General features: G+C 39.6%; 1 protein-coding gene across 1 annotated transcript in view; it reads right to left on the bottom strand.

Annotated features, from left to right (window-relative positions):
- ENPP3 (ectonucleotide pyrophosphatase/phosphodiesterase 3) overlaps positions 1-12,233 on the bottom strand; it is an 89,760-nt gene extending 77,527 nt beyond the window's left edge. Inside the window, exons 1-2 of the mRNA XM_004011325.6 lie at positions 12,071-12,233; positions 6,125-6,200 (exon numbers count right to left, since the gene is read on the bottom strand). Coding sequence (XP_004011374.4) covers positions 6,125-6,200; positions 12,071-12,232 — 238 coding nt within the window. The 5' untranslated portion in view covers position 12,233. The remainder of the gene's footprint in view (positions 1-6,124; positions 6,201-12,070) is intronic.
- Positions 12,234-24,327: the final 12,094 nt, after the last annotated feature.

The raw sequence follows: 24,327 nt of genomic DNA, 5'->3' as shown, positions 1-24,327 counted from the left end.
GAAAGGCTGGAAAAAGATATTCCACGCAAATAGAGACCAAAAGAAAGCAGGAGTAGCAATACTCATATCTGATAAAATAGACTTTAAAACAAAGGCTGTGAAATAGACAAATAAGGACACTACATAATGATCAAAGGATCAATCCAAGAAGAAGATACAAGAATTATAAATATATATGCACCCAACATAGGAGCACCACAATATGTAAGACAAATGCTAACAAGTAGGAAAGGGGAGATTAACAAAAACACAATAATAGCGGGAGAATTTAATACCCCACTCACACCTATGGATAGATCAACTAAACAGAAAATTAACAAGGAAACACAAACTTTAAATGATACAATAGACCAGTTAGACCTAACTGATATTGATAGGACATTTCACCCCAAAACAATGAATTTCACCTTTTTCTCAAGTGCACATGGAACCTTCTGCAGGATAGATCACACCCTGGGCCATAAATCTAGCTTTTGTAAATTCAAAAAAATTGAAATCAACCCAAGCATCTTTTATGACCACAATGCAATAAGAGCAGATGTCAATTACAGAAGAAAAACTATTAAAAATTCCAATATTTGGAGGCTGAACAACACGCTGCTGAATAACCAACAAATCACAGAAGAAATCAAAAAGGAAATCAAAATATGCATAGAAATGAATGAAAATGAAAACACAACAACCCAAAACCTGTGGGACACTGTAAAAGCAGTGCTAAGGGGAAGGTTCATAGCAATACAGGCACACCTCCAGAAACAAGAAAAAAGTCAAATAAATAACCTAACTCTACACCTAAAGCAACTAGAAAAGGAAGAAATGAAGAACCCCAGGGTTAGTAGAAGGAAAGAAATCTTAAAAATTAGGGCAGAAATAAATGCAAAAGAAACAAAAGAGACCATAGCAAAAATCAACAAAGCCAAAAGCTGGTTCTTTCAGAGGATAAATAAAATTGACAAACCATTAACCAGACTCATCAAGAAACAAAAGGAGAAAAATAAAATCAATAAAATTAGAAATGAAAATGGAGAGATCACAACAGACAACACAGAAATACAAAGGATCATAAGAGACTACTATCAGCAATTATCAACTGATATTACTATCAGCCAATAAAATGGACAACTTGGAAGAAATGGACAAATTGTTAGATAAGTACAACTTTCCAAAACTGAATCAGGAAGAAATAGAAAATCTTAACAGACCCATCACAAGCACGGAAATTGAAACTGTAATCAGAAATCTTCCAGCAAACAAAAGTCCAGGTCCAGATGGCTTCACAGCTGAATTCTACCAAAAATGTTGAGAAGAGCTAAAACCTATCCTACTGAAACTCTTCCAGAAAATTGCAGAGGAAGGGAAACTTCCAAACTCATTCTATGAGGCCACCATCACCCTAATACCAAAACCTGACAAAGATACTACAAAAAAAGAAAACTACAGGCCAATATCACTGATGAACATAGATGCAAAAATCCTCAACAAAATTCTAGCAATCAGAATCCAACAACACATTAAAAAGATCATACACCATGACCAAGTGGGCTTTATTCCAGGGATACAAGGATTCTTCAATATCCACAAATCAATCAATGTAATTCACCACATTAACAAATTGAAAAATAAAAACCATATGATTATCTCAATAGATGCAGAGAAGGCCTTTGACAAAATTCAACATCCATTTATGATAAAACTCTCCAGAAAGCAGGAATAGAAGGAACATACCTCAACATAATAAAAGCTATCTATGACAAACCCACAGCAAACATTATCCTCAATGGTGAAAAATTGAAAGCATTTCCCCTAAAGTCAGGAACAATACAAGGGTGCCTACTCTCACCATTACTATTCAACATAGTTTTGGAAGTTTTGGCCACAGCAATCGGAGCAGAAAAATAAATAAAAGGAATCCAGATTGGAAAAGAAGAAGTAAAACTCTCACTGTTTGCTGATGACATGATCCTCTACATAGAAAGCCCTAAAGACAGTATGATACTGGCACAAAGACAGAAATATAGATCAATGGAACAAAATAGAAAGCCCAGAGATAAATCCACGCACCTATGGGCACCTTATCTTTGACAAAGGAGGCAAGAATATACAATGGAGTAAAGACAATCTCTTTAACAAGTGGTGCTGGGAAAACTGGTCAACCATTTGTAAAAGAATGAAACTAGAACACTTTCTAACATCATACACAAAAATAAACTCAAAATGGATTAAAGATCTAAACATAAGACCAGAAACTATAAAACTCCTAGAGGAGAATATAGGGACAACACTCTCTCTAACATACATCACAGCAGGATCCTCTATGACCCACCTCCCAGAATATTGGAAATAAAAGCAAAAATAAACAAATGGGACCTAATTAAAATCAAAAGCTTCTGCACAACAAAGGAAACTATAAGCAAGGTGAAAAGACAGCCTTCAGAATGGGAGAAAATAATAGCAAATGAAACAACTGACAAAGAACTAATCTCAAATATATACAAGCAATTCCTGCAGCTCAATTTCAGAAAAATAAACGACCCAATCAAAAAATGGGCCAAAGAACTAAACAGACATTTCTCCAAAGAAGACATACAGATGGCTAATGAACACATGAAAAGATGCTCAACATCACTCATTATCAGAGAAATGCAAATCAAAATCACAATGACGTACCATTTCACGCCAGTCAGAATGGCTGCGATCCAAAAGTCTACAAGCAATAGATACTGGAGAGGGTGTGGAGAAAAGGGAACCCTCTTACACTGTTGGTAGGAATGCAAACTAGTACAGCCACTATGGAGAACAGTGTGGAGATTCCTTAAAAAGCTGGAAATAGAACTGCCTTATGACCCAGAAATCCCACTGCTGGGCATACACACCAAGGAAACCAGAATTGAAAGAGACACGTGTACCCCAATGTTCATTGCAGCACTGTTTATAATAGCCAGGACATGGAAGCAACCTAGATGTCCATCAGCAGATGAATGGATAAGAAAGCTGTGGTACATATACACAATGGAGTATTATTCAGCCATTAAAAAGAATACATTTGAATCAGTTTTAGTGAGGTGGATGAAACTGGAGCCTATTATACAGAGTGAAGTAAGCCAGAAAGAAAGACACCAATACAGTATACTAATGCATATATGTGGTATTTAGAAAGATCGTAACGATAACCCTGTATGCAAAACAGCAAAAGAGACACAGATGTATACAAGAGTCTTTTGGACTCTGTGGGAGAGGGAGAGGGTGGGATGATTTGAGAGAATGGCATTGAAACATGTATAATATCGTATGTGAAACAAAAATAATAAAAGAAAAACTACAAACCTTTTAAAACTAAAAAGAAAAAAAAAAGAAATGCAAACACCGCCGTGTCATTCTTTTACTCAAAACCTCCAATCAATCCCCATCACTCTCAATGAAAGCTGAAGCCCATATTTTGACCTACCATCCCCTCTATGATCTGACTCTGGTTGATCTCATTTTATGACTACCCTCCCTCTGGTCCTTTTAGTTCTAGCTCACTGATCTCCTGTTATTCTTTAAATAGAACATGCCAGGCAAGAATAGCACTTGCTATTTTCTCATGCCTAAAACGTTCTTTGCCAAAATATCCCTGTTTCTTCCCCACTTCCTTTAGCTCTTTACTCAAAAGTTATTATATACTTCTTACCTTCCCTGATTCTATATTTCATGTTCCCCTTTTCAGTTTTATTTATTGCTTAGCACTTTCTCTATCATAATATATATAATATATATTGCATATTTTTTTCCTGTCTGTATTCCATGCTAGAATGTAAACTCTTTGAAGGATTTTTGTCTGTTTCTTGTATCACTATATCCCCAGTAATTAGAATAGCACTGAGTACAGAGTCAGTGCTTATTTGTTGAAAACAAGTAAAAAAAGGATGTGCACAAAAAAATGATAAAATTGTCATTCAAACTAGAAAAAAACTAGTTTAAAAACTTGCACTTGAAAAAAAAATACTGCCTATGAAAAGTAGGTCAATTAGAGCAGAAAATGGTGAAAATGATCAAGAGTTGGGGATTATAAAACAAGACTTGTGGTGGAAGAATGAGGGGGTGACTATGTTAAGGAAGCTGGCAAAGAGGGATCAGTGTTAAATGCCAATCCCCTGGGCAAGAGGGTGAGGGGAAAGATGGCATGTAAGCCCTGAGGGACCAACATGAAAGGAAGAGAATGAGGAACAATGACTCTGGGGAGCCTGTCAATAGCTGTACTAACATAAGGAAGGGATGGAAAGAGCTGGATTAATTGGAGATTTTGTTCAGAGATTACTATTGCCTTTTGCAATTAAGTTATGTGATTTGCGGGAGGAAATAACCAAGAATTGATGCCCACTTGTATGCACTAACATCAGAATACCACCACCAAAATGGCCTGCCAACATTTGCTAGATCTAGGACTGGTACTGCAGCTCAGAAACATAGCAGCAAAATGACCAGAAAAGATGGGCATTTTCTAGTCAATGCCCATCTCTCAGTTCCACTGCATTCCCATGTGACACGGGGGGAGCTGTGTGTCTGTAAATTAACTGAAAACATGTTGAAAAATTGCCAGTTAACATCACCAAGGATCTCCCAATGAAGAAGCAATAAGACTTTCTCCACTGGAGTCACATTAGAAGCTGATCAACCAAATGAAAAAGGAGAATAAATTCTCTAACATTTGACCTCATACTGAGAGAGTCATTTTCTAAGCAGGTTGATAAAAAGTCTAGACGTCCCCAAGGAGAGAGGGGTCTGGAGTGTTCAAGGAGGAATAAAGGACAAACTTCTTTCCTCTCTACATTCCTTAGGATTACATAACAATAATGTATCCTGCTTGAGGACAGTCGCTGGAAAAAACTTTCTGGCTAATCCTATTATCTTAAAATGTAAATTATGGGAGTAGGTCTAGTGAGGTCTTAACAACCTCCAGACATTCTTTGGATTCAAAGAGTTGACTCATTGGAAAAGACTGTGATGCTGGGAGGGATTGGGGGCAGGAGGAGAAGGGGACGACAGAGGATGAGATGGCTGGATGGCATCACTGACTCGATGGACGTGAGTCTGAATGAACTCCGGAAGTTGGTGACGGACAGGGAGGCCTGGAGTACTGCGATTCATGGGGTCGCAAAGAGTTGGACACGACTGAGCTAATGAACTAAACTGAACTGAACTGAACTGAACTGAACTGAATAACTAATTAGAGAGTATATAATTCCATTGCTAACACTAGCAAGGGAGGTACTCTTTCTGCCCCCTTCTGATGTCTATGTCAGAAGCTTTCTCTATCTCCTTTATACTTTAATAAAACTTTATTACACAAAGCTCTGAGTGATCAAGCCTCGTCTCTGGCCCTGATTGAATTCTTCTCCTCCAGAGGCCAAGAATCCCAGCATCTTTTCGTGTGTCAGCAACAACCTTTCAATACTTTCCCTGAGTAAAAGTGTCTAAACAACACATAGCAAGATTATAGTAAATACACATAAAGTGCATTTATAGAGTCACTTATAAATGCTTTATTTACTCTTACATACTAATAGGATATGGCAAAAGACATGTGAGGTGTTTTGATGTTTTGAGCCATGAATTTATTTTTTCTTTGCTTCTTATGACAAAAATAATAATAATAATTGTGAAGCTCTTATTGTGCACTCTATTTCAAGAAAGTGGCACTGCTTAACCAAGAAATAACTAGATTTCAAGGATAGGGTAATATTAACGTGATGTCAAGTACAAATGTGGTGGCTAGAGGTCCTGGGAGTGAAGCAACTAAGACTTTCAAGGCCGAGTTTATCATCTGGTATTAATGATACAGTAGGAGTAGGGAGAGAAGGAACCTTTGATCCAGTTACCAAAGTCCTCTAGAAAGGTGATGAAAAGTTAGTGGGGAAAAACTGGAATGATATGAACCTCAAATAAGAAGGGAGATGAGGTCAAAGGGGAAAGTCCAGAAGTGGCAATGGATAGCGCTAACCACAGAAAAATGGGGTATGGGAGAAAGAGGAGCCTAGCAGGGGGAGAGCTACATGCAGGAGAGAGGGGGCAAGTCCAAGTTCTAATAGTGAAGGTGAGGAGAAAGAAGGAAAAAAACATTCTGCGGAAATGCTGAGGGGTGTACCTTGCTCTTCTGGTCGTCTGAGTCCAGCCACCAGGCCTAATGCAAGTGACACAGCCACCAACAAAATGAGAAGGACCTGTCATAAAATTTTTAAAAATGTGACCTTTACAATTTCATTAAAATATACAAAAATCCAGATACCCCGTCTCTCCCAGTGATTGTTAAGGGAGCACAGTGTGCTAGCTTTTCATAATACCAGAATTTTAAAATACCATTGATTACGGATTTTAAATTCAAATACATTAATCCCAGTTGGTTTAACCCCAAATTGAGTTAAAGTAAAAACGAAACCAAGGGGGCCAATTATCTTTGCACACTTTCCTTTCTTAACTAGATACATGTTTGGAGATCATTTATTTAAATGATTAATTTATTTTAGTCACTCAGTCCTGTCCAACTCTTTGCAATCCCATGGACTGTAGCCTACCAGGCTCCTCTTTCCAAGGAATTCTACAAGCAAGAATACTGGAGTAGGTTGCCATTCCCTTCTCCAGAGGATTTTCCCAACTCAAGGATCAAACCTTGGTCTCCTGCATTGTAGGCAGATTCTTTACCTTCTGAGCCACAAAGGAAGCCTTATTTATTTAAAAGTATCCCAAAACTCTGAAATCATGAACTACCTCATTTCCAGGAAACAGAGTTTCTGATCATGAGAAAATAGTGAAGATATTTCAGTTCAGTTCGGTTCAGTCGCTCAGTCGTGTCCAACTCTTTGCAACCCCATGAACCACAGCATGCCAGGCCTCCCTGTCCACCACCAACTCCCAAGTCCACCCAAATCCATGTCAACTAAGTCAGTGATACCATCCAACCATCTTATCCTCTGTCGTCCCCTTCTCCTCCTGCCCTCAATCTTTCCCAGCATCAGGGTATTTTCCAGTGAGTTAGCTCTTTGCATCAGATGACTAAAGTATTGGAGTTTCAGCTTCAACATCAGTCCTTCCAATGAACACCTAGGACTGATCTCCTTTAAGATGGACTGGTTGGATCTCCTTACAGTCCAAGGGACTCTCAAGAGTCTTCTCCAACACCACAGTTCAAAAGCATCAATTCTTCAGCACGCAGCTTTCTTTATAGTCCAACTCTCACATCTGTACATGACCACTGGAAAAACCATAGCCTTGACTAGATAGACCTTTGTTGACAAAGTAATGTCTCTGCTTTTTAATATGCTCTCTAGGTTGGTCATAACTTTCCTTCCAAGGAGTAAGCGTCTTTTAATTTCATGGCTGCCATCACCATCTGCAGTGATTTTGGAGCCCAGAAAAATAAGGTCAGCCACTGCTTCCACTGTTTCCCCTGCTTCCCCATCTATTTCCCATGAAGTGAGGAATTGGGGGCAGGAGGAGAAGGGGACGACAGAGGATGAGATAGCTGGATGGCATCATCGACTCGATGGACATGAATTTCAGTGAACTCCGGGAGTTGGTGATGGACAGCGAGGCCTGGAGTGCTGCAGTTCATGGGGTTGCAAAGCATCGGACACGACTGAGCGACTGAACTGAACTGAACTGAACTGATGGGACCGGATGCCATGATCTTAGTTTTCTGAACGTTGAGCTTTAAGCCAACTTTTTCACTCTCCTCTGAATATATTTAACATATAAAAATATAATCTCCAAACTATTAACTAGCAAGTTACCTGCTTTGATCTATATAGCAAACAAATGTTTTAGGGTAATCTGGAAGTCATTGACAAAAGATTGTGTATATAATTGTTATCACCATGCTGACAAAGCTCTTCAGTGTAATGGACTTCATACTATGACTGAAATTAAACTGTGATATAAATTAAAGAGAATTCTTTTCACTGACCTCTTTCCCCATCAAGTCCAATGATAAGTATCCTGGATGATAGAGCGTGAATACACAGTTTACTTAAGTAATTAATTAGGTACACAGATTACTTATATCAACTACAAAATAGCGTCCCTGGTGGCTCAGACAATAAAGAATCTGCCTGCAACGTGGGAGACCCAGGTTTGATCCCTGGATTGGGAAGATTCCCCTGGAGAAGGAAATAGCAGCCCACTCCAGCATTCTGGCCTGGAGAATTTCATGGACAGAGGAGCCTGATGGGCTACAGTCCACAGGAATCACAAAGACTGAGCAACCAACACTTACACTTTCACAAACTGGCACTTGCCAAGAGCATTGCCAGCGAGTGAACGACGAGGGCATGTGCCATCTGACTCTGTGGGAGGGTGAACCCTGTGCTGCTGCAGCTGTTGACCTTTAACACTCCCTGAGGGAGTTCAGGGCGGAGTGAGGCACTCCGTGCTCCAGAGAATCTGGTGGAGCAGGTCTTTAGATACCTAGCTATTTTCAGAAACTGATTTCAGGATTCTAATCCCTGCATCTCTTCATATTTAGATGAGTTCCTTATGACTAACAGAAAATCTTTTGTAAAATGAGTGCTTAATAGCACTGAACTTCTCCTTCCATTCATGAAGGTGAAAGAGGAGAGTGAAAAAGCTGGCTTAAACTCAACATTCAAAAAACTAGGATCATGACATCTGGCCCCATCACTTCATGGCAAATGGGGAAAAAAGTGGAAATAGTGAGAGATTTTATTTTCTTGGGCTCCAAAATCACTGCAGATGGTGACTGCAGCCATGAGACTAAAGGACATTTAGAAGAAAAGCTATGACAAATCTAGACAGCATATTAAAAAGCAGAGACATTACATTGCTGACAAAAGCCCACATAGTCAAAGCTATGTTTTTTCCAGTAGTCATACTGCTTGGAAGAAAAGCTGTGATAAACTTAGCATATTCAAAAGCAGAGACATCACTTTGCTAACAAAGGTCCATAAGTCAAATCTATGTCATGTATGGATGTGAGAGCTGGACCATAAAGAAGGCTGAGTGCTCAAAAATTGATGCTATCAAACAGTGATGCTGGAGAAGACTCTTGAAGAATCCCTTGGACAGCAAGGAAATCAAACCAGTCAATCCTAAAGGAAATCAGCCCTAAATATTCACTGGAAGGACTGTTGCTGAAGCTGAAGCTCCAATACCTTGGCCATCTGATGCAAAGCGCAGACTCATTGGAAAAGACCCTGATGCTGGGAAAGACAGGAGAAGGGGGCAACAAAGGATGAGATGGTGGATGGTATCACCAACTCAAACTCAGACATAAGTTTAAGAAAACTCAGAGAGATGTAGAAGAACAGGAAAGCCTGGCATGCTGCAGTACATGGGGTAGCAAAGAATTGAACTTGACTGAGCGACTGAATAACAACAACCCCCTTCACCCCACTGCCTCTTTGGAGCTATCTCTCAGAACTATCTGAGGTTCTTTCTACTGGGCTGCAGCCCTCATTTTGTACCAAATAAAACTCACCTTGCAACTCTCAAGTTGTGTATTTTCTTAGTTGAAATTAGGAAAGTATTTTATGAAATTTGTTATTTTTTTTAAAAATCACTTTAATGAAAGAAAAAAACCAGTATCAAAATTTGCTTTTGATAATAAAGACCCTACATAAGGTATAGATTTGTTTGTTTGTTTGCCTTTTGGAAATCAACTAAAAATTAACACATCTAACTTTTAAAATGGAAATGAATTCAAGGATGGGGAAGCATGTTAAATACTATGAAAACAATTCCCATATGAAGTTTCAAAGTTAGCCCAAGGTCAGTGACCTCCTACAGGTGTTTATTCAGTAGAGAAGATGAAGAAGAAAAGTGAACATAAAGAGTTATTAAATAACACCATTAGCACTTTCCCCCTTATTTTCATTCTCAAAAGCCACAGATTTAGATTAAGCCTAAAATGTTACAAAGCAAAAATGCACTGGGACACTTTCCGATGATGAACCTCAGGAGTCAGAGTCAGCTACATTTCAGTTTACACCTTATTTTTGGTTCTTTTACCATTCGAACTTGCTGGAAAAATAAGCGACGTCTAGAGACTCCACTTTCACTTTTCACGTTCATGCATTGGAGAAGGAAATGGCAACCCACTCCAGTGTTCTTGTCTGGAGAATCCCAGGGACAGGAGAGCCTGATGGGCTGCCATCTCTGGGGTCGCACAGAGTCGGACACGACTGAAGCGACTTAGCAGCAGCAGCAGCTGTCTTTTGTTGTTGCTGTAGCTGTCGTTAAAACTATCAGTCATGTCTGACTCTTTGTGACCCCGTGGACCTGTAGCCTGCCAGGCTCCTCTGTCAATGAGATTCTCCAGGCAACAATACTGGAGTGGGTTGCCATTTCCTCTTCTCGACACAGGGATCGAACCCAAGTCTGCTGTATCTCCTGTACTGGCAGGTGAATTCTTTACCACTGAGCCACCTGGGAAGCCTCAAGGGTAAGAAGGTTCATTCTCAATCTTGTATAATCATGACTCTAACTATGTAACTCTGAACAAGTTTCTTGATATTAAGGTGCAAATATATCTTAAACTATCTTATGCTATCTACAAATTGTAGAGGGGAGTACTCTGAACTCCAAAAATTACTGAGAAACCAACATTTGATTTTAGCTTGACTGAATACAGAATGCTAGAAACACAGGTACATTTTAAATTTCTTAATACAACTTTTACTAAAATCTAGAAATAGTACGGTTGAAACTATGATTTTAAAATATTGATCTTCTATTTATGTGTACTGATAAACCATTAAAAGGATACAAGGAAGGGAAATATATGACGAACAAGATTTGCTCTCAAGGAATTGATAATTCCCTGAATTTATAAGATAGGATAAGTATGATAAATGGCATAAGAGCTAAAAGTTCCCAGAATAAAAAATGTCAAAATTCCCAGAAAAAAAAAGGGATATCTTGAGAGTTCCCTTAGTTACAGTTTTTGAGCTCAATACTTACACACATTGTTTCACTCACACTTCCAAACAATGCTTGCATGAAAGAGAAAATGGTGATGGCATTAAGTAAAATTGGGAATCTAGGAGAAAACTGCCGTGGAATAGTTGTGAGAAAATCATGCAAATAATTTTGACTGTAAGGTAGATGCTGGAGGAAGGGCAAGAAGGTACTTGCTAACTTAGGACTGAAACTCAGTCAGAGGTGAGAACTAGTGGCTTATGCGGAATTCTTGGTGGAGAATACACTCTTAAATCTTAAATGAATAAGGTTAGAGTCCCCAAGGAAAAGATCTTCACACAGTGTTTGGTGAAATGCCCAAAGAGAAGAAAGATAAATAAACAAATAATTTAGATAAGGAGAAAAGTGATAAAAACAGGAATTTCAATGTCATCATGAAAGCAAGGGGAGAGAATTCAAAATGAGAAATTACTCCACAATATCTGTGTACTGTTGTTATGGAGACTTAGCAGGGAGAAGGACAGGGGAGAAGAAATAATGACTTTTGAGGAGGCAACTTCAGTGCAGAAAAAAAAAACAGCCCTGAAACTAGAGAATAAAAAACGCTTGGCTGGTGAGAAAACTGAGGCAATGAAGAGAGTTGGAGCTCGATGGTAAAAAGAAAAGACAATGTAATAAAATCAAGGACAGTTTTTGTTTTAGGACAGGGGAGATCTTACGGAAAAAAAGAACTAGAAAGAGAAAACAGGCGAAAGAGACCATCCCTAGGAGTGAAGTTAAATGGCACAAAATCAAGAACTGGAAAAGAATTGAAGACACTGATTTTCATTCCTCACCCTCTGGTCTTAACATACTGAGGCACAAAGGTGACTTGGGAGAGAATTATAATTATAATCATGGTAAAATCAGTGCTGCTAAGTATTTTGCTACAGATCCCAGTTTTTTAGACTGACCAAATATTAATTTGTTGCTATGCAAATTTCTTATTTGCAAACTGTGATTTAAATCCTTCACTTGGCTTTAGAGTTGTCGTCAGGGATAAACTGAACACAGTTACTCAAAACTTCTTATTTAAATTGCAACACAAACAAATACAATCCTAGAGTCATACCCGTACCTTTTGCCACAAACTACAAAGGTGAAAATATTAAAATGTACTTACAATACAAATTATTTTGTACTTCTTAACAGTCTTTCTCTTAACAGTTTCTTCCGTTGTTAAACTCAGTGTAGATTGCATTGTTCTGTTAGCTAAATAAACCTGTTCCACCAGAAGACAGCAGACTGATTTTCCTTTTTCTAGTCGGGCAAAGAGAAACTGCATGAATTACATCACTGTGACTGGCTTTTAAATGTTTGGAAAGAGCGCAGCTCTTTAATGATTGGATAGTTAAGACAGTGAAAAAAAAAAGCTGTAATAACAATAGTGTCATGAGATGAAAGTTCATTTTCTGTACACTGTAGACAACTGTCGGAGAAGGCAACCCACTCCAGTACTCTTGCCTGGAAAATCCCGTGGATGGAGGAGCCTGGTGGGCTGCAGTCCATGGGGTCGCTAGGAGTCGGACATGACTGAGCAACTTCCCTTTCACTTTTCACTTTCATGCATTGGAGAAGGAAATGTCAACTCACTCCAGTGTTCTTGCCTGGAGAATCCCACGGAAGGGGGAGCCTGGTGAGCTGCCGTCTAAGGGGTCACACTGAGTCGGACACGACTGACGTGACTTAGCAGCAGCAGCAGTAGACAACTGTTCTTTTTGTCCTTTGAAAAAATCTAATTCAGGGTCTTGTGGAGTTCTTTCCATGGACCACAATGAACCACCAGGTCTTTAGAAATTCAGAAATGCGCAAAACCATATTTGAATATCTTTGGCAAATGGTACTGGGTAAACTTCGAATTGCCCAAAGTAGCTCTTTCATTTTAATTTTTAAGTTATGAAGCCCAGGCTCCACATTGATTGAATTAAAATCTTCTGGAGTTTTGACAAAGGAAGCAGTATATTTAAATATCCTTCCTAGTGATTTTTTTTTAATGTAGTCAAGATTAGTCTAAAAACACTTTGCTTTGAGTCCTATATGCACTTTTGAATTCTCTCCTGAAAACATTCACTCTGGATTCTAATCAAACTTGCCAATTGTACATGTGTGTGTGCTAAGTCGCTTCAGTTGTGTCCGATTCTGTGCAACCCTATGGACCATAGCCCTCCAGGCTCCTCTGTCCCTGCGATTCTCCAGGCAAGAATACTAGAGTGGTTGCCATGCCTTTCTCCAGGGGATCTTCCTGACCCAGGTATAGAACCCCTGTCTCTTATGTCTCCTGCATTGGCAGGCGGGTTCTTTACAACTGATGCCACCTGGGAATCCCCTACAGATAAAGCTAACAGACCTGAGGGACTTGGTCATCTGCTCAGACCACCTTGGTGAGTGGTCTCTCAGAAGTAGGTTTCTGACAGGTTCTCAGATTCCCACAGCAAGGTATTTTGTCGTTATTGTTTCGCTATGACATACTTATTATATTAAAAAAAGATTAAGCCTACATCACAATTTGTCTCAAAAGCAAGATATTCCTAGGACTATAAATCCTATTCCTAGGACTTAGGTACTCACCTAGTAATTATAAGCTTTTTTTTTTTTTTTTTCCTGGATTTCTGGGGCTTCCCTGGTGGCTTAATAGGTAAAGAATCTGCCTGCAATGCAGGAGACCTGAGTTCGATCCCTGGGTTGGGAAGATTCCCTGGAGGAGGGCATAGTAAGCCATAGTAACTATTCTTGCCTGGGAAATGCCATGGACAGAGGAACCTGGCAGGCTGCAGTCCATGGTGTCACAAGGAGTTGGACACGACTGAGTGACTAAGCATATTTGCACTTAAGACCATCTAGTCTCTTTGAGTCTGGTTCTCAGTGCTCCCACCTTTATCTTCCTCTCTGTTATAGTTTGCTTTGTATGTCAGCTTGGCGAGGCTATGGTAACCAGTTGTTTAATCTCCCACACTGCCAGAACACCCATTCTCCCTTCTTTCTCTCTTGTTTCTCAAGCCCTTTCAACCTTGAGAACACAAGAAAAGACCAGACAAGGAAGTCAGGAGACCTCTGGTAAAGTCTTACATCTGTTTCAAAATAAAAGACTCGGCATTGGATTCTTCATTTTGTAAGTTGATCTCAGATTATCTCCATGCCTATAACTGTCAGATGTTATAATAGAGAAATATCTTAGGTCTTCAGAGCTTGACAGAAGTAAGCCTCAGAGAATCTACCTGGGGCATGCACAAATGTGTACAGTAGAGATATTGGCATTGCCTAACCTCCAGTCATATTTTCTGCTATAACATTTCTCCTAACTGAATCTTAAGCTCCAACCTCTTTTGAGTCTCTCGAGTCCTGGAAACTTCCTAACAGTTCTCCTAAGCACTGGACATCAGCCAGATCCACATCTTCATGCAGTTTAGACTTTGGACTAGACTGCCTATGTCATCTGAACCTGCACTAACTTACTTGAATCTTGTATGCGTGCATGCGTGCCTGCTTAGTCGTATCTGACTCTTTGCACCCCATGGACTGTAGCCCACCAGGCTTCTCTGTCCATGGAACTGGAAGTCTCACTATTCTTTCTCCCTTCATTTTAGAATAATCTCCACCTTCTGGATTATGAAAACTTCACTCTGTATGTTCTAATGCTTAGAATCCTCATATTCTAGAAGGCAGCTACCACTACATCCCCCACCAATCATAAATAATTTTTAAATTTTACAAGGTCCCTGCATGCACAGAATTCTGGGAATTTTCTAAAATCACAGTAAGCACCCTGGTTAATGTGTTGGGAAAGCCCCAGGGGCCTGCCAACATCAACTGCCCTTCCTGGTTCTCCCACCTGAGCTTGGGTGGCAGTTGGACAAACAGGACTGGGAAGGTTCAGAGAAACTAGGTACACTGAGTGTGGTGGAGGTGAGGCTTATGTTAGACTCAGGTCCAACAACAGGAAAAGGTCCATCAAGATAGGGAGACTTCAAATAAAATAATAGCAGGGATGGATGGGCAGGTGGCCAAATTCAAGGAGGGCTTATTATGAAAAAATGCAGGAAAAGGCTAACCATATAGACAAATGGGTTTAGGAAGCACAGATGCTAGCTTGCCCTTGGCAAGTGGAGTTCTCAAACTGGAGCTGAATCTAGAACAAGCTGTCCAGGTGGGAGTGGTGCTAGCAATGCCAAGCCAGGGCTAAGAGACAGCAGCATATAGGAAGGGACAACGTAAAATCTCACCATGGACTATAGGACCCAAGTTCTCAAAACGGAAATATTAATATAGTGACTGGGTTACTAGATCTCCAAAAAATGACTGAAAAAGTAGAATCCATACTCGTGGACTGATAGTATTTTGCATACCTATGTGTATGATAGGAGAAGGCAATGGCAACCCACTCCAGTGCTCTTGCCTGGAAAATCCCATGGGCAGAGGAGCCTAGTAGGCTGCAGTCCACGTGGTCGCTACAAGTAGGACACAACTGAGTGAGTTCACTGTTTTCACTTTCATGCACTGGAAAAGGAAATGGCAACCCACTCCAGTGTTCTTGCCTGGAGAATCCCAGGGATGGGGGAGCCTGGTGGGCTGCCGTCTATGGAGTCGCACAGAGTCGGACACGACTGAAGTGACTTAGCAGCATGTGTGTGATAAATTGCTTTTCAAGATGAAATACATAAAATCTCATGAAGAGTCAGCACAGATGAATACTGGAGATGAGAGTGAAAGTGTACTTGCTTAGTTGTGTCCAGCTGTGACCCCACAGACTGTAGCCCGTAGGCTCTTCTGTCCATGGAACTCTCCAGGCAAGAGTATTGGAGTGGGTATCCAATCTCTTCTCCCGGGAATCTTCCTGACCCAGGGATTGAACCCAGGTACCCTGCATGGTATGCAGATTCTTTACCATCTGAGTGACCAGGTAGAACAATTCTGAACCTCAATTAAATAAAATATTATCCTCCAACCCAAGAGGAGAAAAGCTTTATTTTATTTTCAATTTTATCAATAAAAATTTGTGAACTTTGTTTCCTCTTTTACTATATAAGTGCACACATCTTTGATTTCATGCATATACCTGCATAATACCTTTGGTTATGCATCTTGGACCACAAAGCTTAAAATATTCACTAACTGGTCCTCTGCAGTTCCAAAGTCTGGCACTAATGTACTTATAGAAACCGATCACTTGAACAATTATATTCATAGTCTTATCAATTGACTTACAGTGAATAACTAAAAAACTAAAGTTTTAAATTCTGGACAACACAATAAACACTCTCGGTCTGAGTTAAAGTACCATTTGAATCAAAGCCTCTATAAACAGATAAAATGATCCAGGACATGAGAATAGGCTATAAGGATAAGAATTCTTCCATCTGTAAAATCTATGTGGTATGATTAAAAGAATAATAAATTTGGAGTCAAAAATTAGTTTGTGGCAAAAGAAAGAAGAAATGAAAAGGTTGAATTGGAAAAATTGAAATGTGAGTCTTTTGGAAATGAAATTCCAAAGCTGGATTTGGAGGCAGAGAGTAATAGGATAAAAAATTTACTTTGGGAATATTTTCCTGGTTCTAGAGAATGGACCAGAGTGAGGAAAGATGAAGCCAGAAAAGGCCAGGTAGGTAGAGCTGTCACAGACCCAGTGCGATGAAGTCAGAGGAAGGCTATGGAAATGAATATGAGCTGGGTTTGAAAAATATGAAGGCTGAGCTTGGGGACTGATTCTAAACCCAGATCACCCCAAAGAAGAGTGGGATGATGAGCAGATAGAGGGCTATCAGGACAGCAGGCTAGTTCTCTGGAAAGATGACAAGCTAGGTTTTAGACCTAACAAAGTTGTGTTATTTATAGAACACATATTGAAATCTTCAGCATCAAAAGTAAAGAAAAAATATCTTTTAATAAAAAGAAGGGTAAGACTGTCTCTACTGTATTTTTTTAAAATATTGCTTTATAATAAATAGTGTGTGCATGCTCAGTCACTCAGTTGTGTCCAACTCTGTGAGCCCATGGATTGCTGCTCACTGGGTTCTTCTGTCCATGGAATCTTCCAAGCAAGAATACTGGAGTGGGTTGCCATTTCCTTCTCCAGGGGATCTTCACCTGCATTAACCCAGGGATTAAACCTGCATCTCCTGCATTGACAGGCAGATTCTTTACGACTGAGCCATCTGGGAAGCCCAGTATAGTAAATATTATAACACAAATAATCTCTGCCAGATAGCCAATATTGATACTTAGGATACATATAAGTTTTCTGTGGCTTTGTAGCAAACTAGGCCACATAATTTGCTAGCAAATTTTAGGCCACAGTATCATAAACTTAGTGGCCTAAAACAGCACAGATTTATTATTTTACAGTCCTCTTGGTTTAAAGTTCAAATGGGCTAAGTTCAAGATGTCAGATGGGCTGGATTCCTTTCTGGAGCCTCCAGGGGACAACCTGTTCTATTGCCTTTTCTAGCTTTCAGGAGCCGCCTACACTCCTTGGGTCCCCTTTCTCCACTTTCTAGTCCAAAAACTTTGCATCTTCCTGACCATTCTTCCTTGGTTATATTTCCTATTGACTCTTCTCTTCAATTTATCTGTTCTGCTGTGAAGGGCCCTTGGATTATACTGGTCCTGCCCAGATAATCCAGGATAGCCTCCTTATTTGAGGGTTTGCAGATTAGCAATCTTAATTCCACCTATAAATTTCATTTCTCTTTGCTATGTAATTTAACATATCTTCAAGGGCTGGGCATTAGGACATTGACATTCTGCCTACCATAGGCAAAAATACTTTTATACTTTGATGAAATAAAATGTATATTTTAAGGCAGCACAAGGAAAAAGTAAATCTAAAATTCTCTCTCTGTGCTTTTTTGGACCTCCTCCTTCCCTAATGTGCAGTGTTTATCTGCATACATATCAACAGAGCTCCTTAAAGAGGGGGAATCCCTGCTCAAATGTGAAGGTCAATTGTGTTTTTTTTTTTTAATTTTTTCCTTTATTTTGATGCTAGCACTGTAACTTCTTAAAGAATAACCTTCTTTCTCAGCTCTGTAGGGGTCATTGTGAATTCCTGCTCACTATGTATCCTTGGTGAACATTCTGATGTTTTACAGTCTCTCAGTCATATCCAACTGATTGCAACCCCATGGTCTGCAGCACGCCAGGCTTCTCTGTCCTTCACCATCTCCCAGAGTTTGTTCAAAATCATGTCCATTGAGTCTGTGATACCATCGAACCATATCATCTCTGTCATCCTTCTCCTCCTACCCTCAAACTTTCCCAGCATCAGGGTCTTTTCCAATGAGTCAACTCTTCCCATTAGATGGCCAAAGTATTAGAGCTTCGTCTTCAGCATCCGTCTTTCCAATGAATATTCAGAGTTGATTTCCTTTAGAATTGACTGGTTTGATCTCCTTGCAGTCCAAGGAACTCTCAAGTGTCTTCTCCAGCACCACATTTTGATGTATGATCCTTTGTCTTGAAAATGTACATGGCTGTGTCTTTACTTTCTAACAGGCAGAACAGTTCTCAGAGCTGTCCAGCTTATAATCCTGAGTTTGGCTCAAATAAAATTCCCTTTTTTTTACTTTCTTTACTTGATAGGTAATTGCATTTTTGTCAACACTTTCTTGGCATAGTTGGCAGAACATCAAAAATACCCACAGAGGACACCTGGAGTCCACCCTGAACCAGTGCTTGGTCCCAGCATGGGCCATTTGAGTCCTACCCTCTTCTTGGTATTCCTCAAGTGCTGTGGTGAGTTCTTCTGATATCTGAACATCATTGCTTTAAATGTCCTGAATTGTACTCTAGCTGTTCTTCTTGGAATTTGGAGTCTAAGAGGCTGCCAGTACATTTCCTAGGCAGGGACCTAGGGGGATCTTTGGAGTGAACTGGCTGACTGCCCTTTGATATAATTTGTTTTAGGGGTTACATTGAATTTAGGTGCGATGGGGTGGGAGGTAGGAGGGAGATTCAAGAGGAAGGGGACATATGATTACCTATGGTTGATTCATGTTGATATAGGGCAGAAACATATATAATGTTGTAAAGTAATTATCCTCCAATTAAAAATAAATTTAAATGCATAAATAATGAATGAGTTTTCATTTTAAAGGTGAAATGATGTAAAACTGCAACTTGGTTTACTTTTCTGTTGAGAAGACAAAGTTTTCTTGAAATATTCATCTGCTTTTGGTAACAGATTTATAAAGCCTCTTTACCAGTAACTTTTCTCACTTGCCCTTGAAATCTTATTGTCATTTTGTTTGTATGAATAAGCATGGCTTCACACTGACATGGTTCTACTTGGCCAAATGTTTAAAACCTTTTGTTCTCCTGGCAATCTTTCTAAAATCAAGTTCATGAAATCCTTTTGACCTCCAGCTAACTTCAGGATGCTTCAGAGGGCTCTTGTATATCCCAAAGAAAGACATTAAGCTAATTAAACTTATCTGGTATATAAAATTACATGGGGAACACTGCCAAATGAGTAATAATACATTTTCTTAAGTTGTATAGGTAAATATTATTAATATAAAGCCTCTAGAAATCGTATGAAGTTGCTAAAATTTGAAGGGTTCTGGAATATTGTCAGTGTTAATACTAGCTATTATATTAAAATATTGTATGTCACAGAAATTGCCAATTTCCTTAATAATTGCCTTGTAGTCAGGTCTTTAACCATGCTTTTTAAGTCTTTTTCATTTATAGACAGTTACTGTCTTATTCTGATGCTTGTGGATGACTGGTTTTCATGCTCCAAAACTAAATTAGACTTCGTAGCAGGTATGAGGGATATTTCAGATGGAATACTAAAGAAATAAGAACAGGGTTTCCTTTAACCGATTATATCTTACACTCAGTTGAGTCTCTTCTAAACTCTACTACGTTCAGCACAATTCTCTAAGCCAACAAACTTCTCATGAACTACTGTTGCTTTCTGCCCTTCATATCACCTTGGTTGGATGTAATAACATTAATTTGCAAATCTGCTTCCAGCATCACAAGAAGCAAATGACTGTGGCTCCAATTTGTTAACCGATTATCTTGTTGCTCCAGGAATGATTTACAAGAAACTCCTATTGATAAGGCTGATCTAACCAGATCTACAGATGGGTCTTACTTAATTGACACGCAAGGTCATTGAAAAGCTGCAAATGCAATAATATCCACAAGGAATGTAATTACAAACTTTTATTTACCAGAAACAAAGTCAGTAGAACAAGTCACATGAATTGTCTTTACTCTAGCTTGTCAACTAAAGGTCGGGTGAAGTGAAGTGAAGTGAAAGTCGTTCAGTCATGTTTGACTCTTAGTGACCCCAAGGACTATACAGTCCATGGAATTCTTCAGTCCAAAATACTTGAGTGCATAGCCATACCCTTTTCCAGGGGATCTTGTTAACCCAGGGATCGAACCCAGGTCTCCCACATCACAGGCAGGTTCTTTACCAGCTGAGCCACCTGGGAAAGTGAAAGTGAAGTCACTCAGTCCTGTCTGGCTCTGCAACCCCACGGACTGTATCCCACCAGGCTCCTCCATTCATGGGATTCTCCAGGCAAGAGTACTGGAGTGGGTTGCCATTTTTCTCCAGGGGAATCTTCCCGACCAAGGAATCAAATTGTGGTCTCCTGCTTTGCAGGCAGATTCTTTACCAGCTGTGCTAACATGAAAACGCCTGGTAAGGTAACAAGGTCATGTAACAAGAATTTATAATGAGGTCAGTATACTTTTGAAGTGCTAACAAAACAATGAGGTTTTTAACCTCTTCAGGACAATCTATTTTTAAAAATAGGTTGCACAGTTATTAATTGTTATACAATTGCCAAAACACTTAACAATTATTAAAACAACAGGGCATTCCAAGCCTGACACTGGGGAAACTAAAAGAAAGAGCTTGCTGATGCTGCAGCCCAACAGCAGCTTTAAATATTCATCCTGTACAGCCTTGAGAATGTCCACTGCTCTCCAGTAGCCTTGTTAACTCAATAAAAGATTCCTTTCCTATGGACTCAAGAAATTGCCACCATAGAAGGGAAACAGATATGGCAACAAAAGCAGAGAATTTTGACCCCATGACTAAACTAAACTAAACTAAACTAAAAGTGGTTTAGGAGGTTTTTTGTTTTGTTTTAATCACTAAGTCATGTCCAACTCTTTTGTGACCCCATGGACTATATGCCACCAGGCTCCTCTGTCCATGGGATTTCCAAGGCAAGAATACTGAAGTGGGTTACCATTTCCTTCCCCGGGGGATGATTTAAATAGAACAAAACAAATTTATAGTGTCTACTGGAGCCCAACTGCCACTACACCAGTACATCTTTCAACCCAATGAGCATCTGAAAAAATTGGTTATGAGGGAAAAGCAGTATTTTGGAAACTTTCACCCGCAATGGTGCAAAAGGAAGTATATTATATTATTGACAGGGTCTCACAGAGACACTTTAAAAATTGATAATGACTTTTCCAGAAAGCTCTCAGGAGATGAAAAGGATCATGAATTTCAACCTGGAGATTTTGTTTACTGGAATGGGCATCAAATAAAAGATTGTTTACAATCAGAATGGGAAGAACCTTAACAGATATCATTGTTAATAACTAATCCATGCACAGCCAGACTGAAAGACAATGATTCATGGATTCACATCTCTCATTTTAGAAAGGCTCCTCCACTTGAATGGTCTTTGACCCCTGTTTCTACACCTGACTTCAACTAAGACAAGCATCAGCAAGCTAGGGCAAGAAAACAACAACAGTAGCTAACCAACCCATCCACTCCCAGCCTCCAAAGATTCTAAGCTGTTTCATCTCCATCCTCAACTTCTAGGGTTTCCAGGTTTCCATTAGAATTGCTATACCCTATTCCTTAGATAGGTAGGTACACTCCCTAATCTTCAAACCTAAGACAGTATTTCTTCAAAACCAAATGGTTCTGTTTTATATTGTTGCATTTTGGGTTTTTTTTGGAGGGGTCCAGGAAGGTTTCTGTCTTCCTCAAAGTTCACTCCTTTATTCATACACCCAAAATGATGGTCTCAATAGCTGCTGACTCAAACTACCCATCCTGGCTTTCAGAGCTCTCCAATTCTGAGAGGTACGACTCTGGACTCACTCTCCAGGCAGACCCAACTATTTGTCTGAAGGCCAGCTCTAACAGTGATCTGGCCTTCTTTCCAAAGACACCCTAGGTGATCTCACTTTGTCCAAGTCCTACTGGTCACCAGAATCTCCTTTTCTGCCTTTGCTTGTTTCCTGAACTTTTGATGCATTTCCTGTTCCCAGTGCCAAGCCTCTGCTTTGAACCAATTTAATCACATTGGTTTGACCACTAACACACTTCCTTGAGTACACGTTCATGTTCACCCTTTTGCTCCATCTGCTTTGGTCAGCTCCACATAATTTTTCTTTTTGCTAAAAAAGAAGAAAGCCTCTCTTTTCTTCTCAACCTCTCAACCTCACCACTATCTCTTCCCATGCTTGGATGGCCATGTCATTCCAGTCAAGTACCTACAAACTCTGCTGAGCCGACCCCCATCCACAACCTGGAGGACAGAGCATCACACCAAAAGCCTCACAATCTAAAGGAAATTGCCCAGCTACATTTCAGAGTTGCTTGGAACTTGTGACCCCTTGATTTCTTTCAATTTTCCCCTTTGGACATGGGGATGTATATCCTAGGCTTGTCCTACCGTTATGCTTTGGAAGCAGATAACTTGTTACCTGGTTTCACAGGTTTGCTGTTGTTGCTGTTCAGCTGCTCAGTCATGTCCAGCTCTTTGCAACCCCATGGAATGCAGCATGCCAGGCTTCCCTGTCCTTCACTATCTCATGGAGTTTGCTGAAACTCATGTCCATTGAGTTGATGATGCCATCCAACCATCTCAAGTCTGTCACTCTCTTCTCCTCCTGCCTCAAGCTTTCCCAGCACCAGGGGCTTTTCCAATGAGTCGACTCTGCATCAGATGGCCAAAGTATTGGAGCTTCATCTTTAGCATCAGTCCTTCCAATGATTGTTCAGCATAGATTTCCTCAGGATTGACTGGTTTGATCTCCTTGCAGTACAAAAACCTCTCAAGTGTCTTCTCCAGCACCACACCATTTGATGTATGATCCTTTGTCTTGAAAATGTACATGGCTGTTCTTTCAGCTTCTTCCGGCAGAAGAGTTCTCAGAGCTGTCCAGCTTATAATCCTCAGTTTGGCTGATAAAATTCCATTCTTTTTAATTTGATAGATAGCTGCATTATTGTCAACACTTTCTTGGCATAGTCAGCATAATGCCAAGGATACCCTCAGAGGACACTAGGAGCCTACCCTAAACCTGTGCTTGGTGCCAGCATGGGCCATTTGAGTCCTACCCTTTCCTTGGTATTCCTCAAGTGCTTTGGTGAGTTCTTCTGATATCTGAATATCATTGCTTTAAATGTCCTGAATTGTACTCTAGCTGTTTTTCTTGGGATTTGGAGTCTTAAGAGGCTGCCAGTACATTTCCTAGGCAGGGACCTAGGGGGATCCTTGGAGTGAACTGGCTGACTGCCCTTTGATATAATTTGTTTTAGGGGTTACACTGAATTTAGGTACAATGGGGTGGGAGGTAGGAGGGAGGTTCAAGAGGAAGGGGACATATGATTACCTATGGTTGATTCATGTTGATATAGGGCAGAAACATACATAATGTTGTAAAGTAATTATTCTCCAATAACAAATAAATTTAAATACATAAATAATGAATGAGTTTTATTTTTAAAAGTGAAAAGAGGTAAAACTGTAACTTGGTTTACTTTTCTGCTGAGAAGACAAAATTTTCTTGAAATATTGTTTTGTTTTTGATAACAGATTTGTAAAGCTTCTTTACCAGTAACTCTTCTCAACTTGCCTTTCAAATCTTATCTTCATTTTGCTTGTATGAATAAGCATGGCTTCACACTGAGATGACCCACCTTGGCCAAATGTTTAAAAGCTTTTGCTGTCTTGACAATCTTTCTAAAATCATCTTCATGAAGTCCTTTTGACCTCCCGCTAAATTCAGGATGCTTCAAAGAGCTCTTGAATACCCCAGAGAAAAATATGCTAACTAAACTTATCTAGTATATTGAATTACATGGGGAACATTGCCAAATGAGTAATAATACATTTTTAAGTTGTATAGGTAAATATTAATATGGAAGCTTTAGAAATCATAAGAAGTTGCTAAAATTGGAAGAGCTCCACTATTTTGTCAGTGTTAATTCTAGTTATCATCTTAAAATGTTATATGTTACAGAAATTGCCAAATTTCCTTAATAATAGCACTGTAATCAGGTCTTTAACCATGCTTTTTAAGTCTTTTTCATTTATAGACAGTTATTGTCTCAGTCTGATTTGAATTCAGAGTTCCAAAAATAGTAGGGAGAGATAAGAA

This window comes from Ovis aries, chromosome 8 (genome assembly GCF_016772045.2).
Source record: "Ovis aries strain OAR_USU_Benz2616 breed Rambouillet chromosome 8, ARS-UI_Ramb_v3.0, whole genome shotgun sequence".
Classification (NCBI taxonomy): domain Eukaryota; kingdom Metazoa; phylum Chordata; class Mammalia; order Artiodactyla; family Bovidae; genus Ovis; species Ovis aries.
The sequence above is the reverse complement of the archived record's forward strand: the minus strand, read 5'-3'. Positions and strand labels throughout refer to the sequence as shown.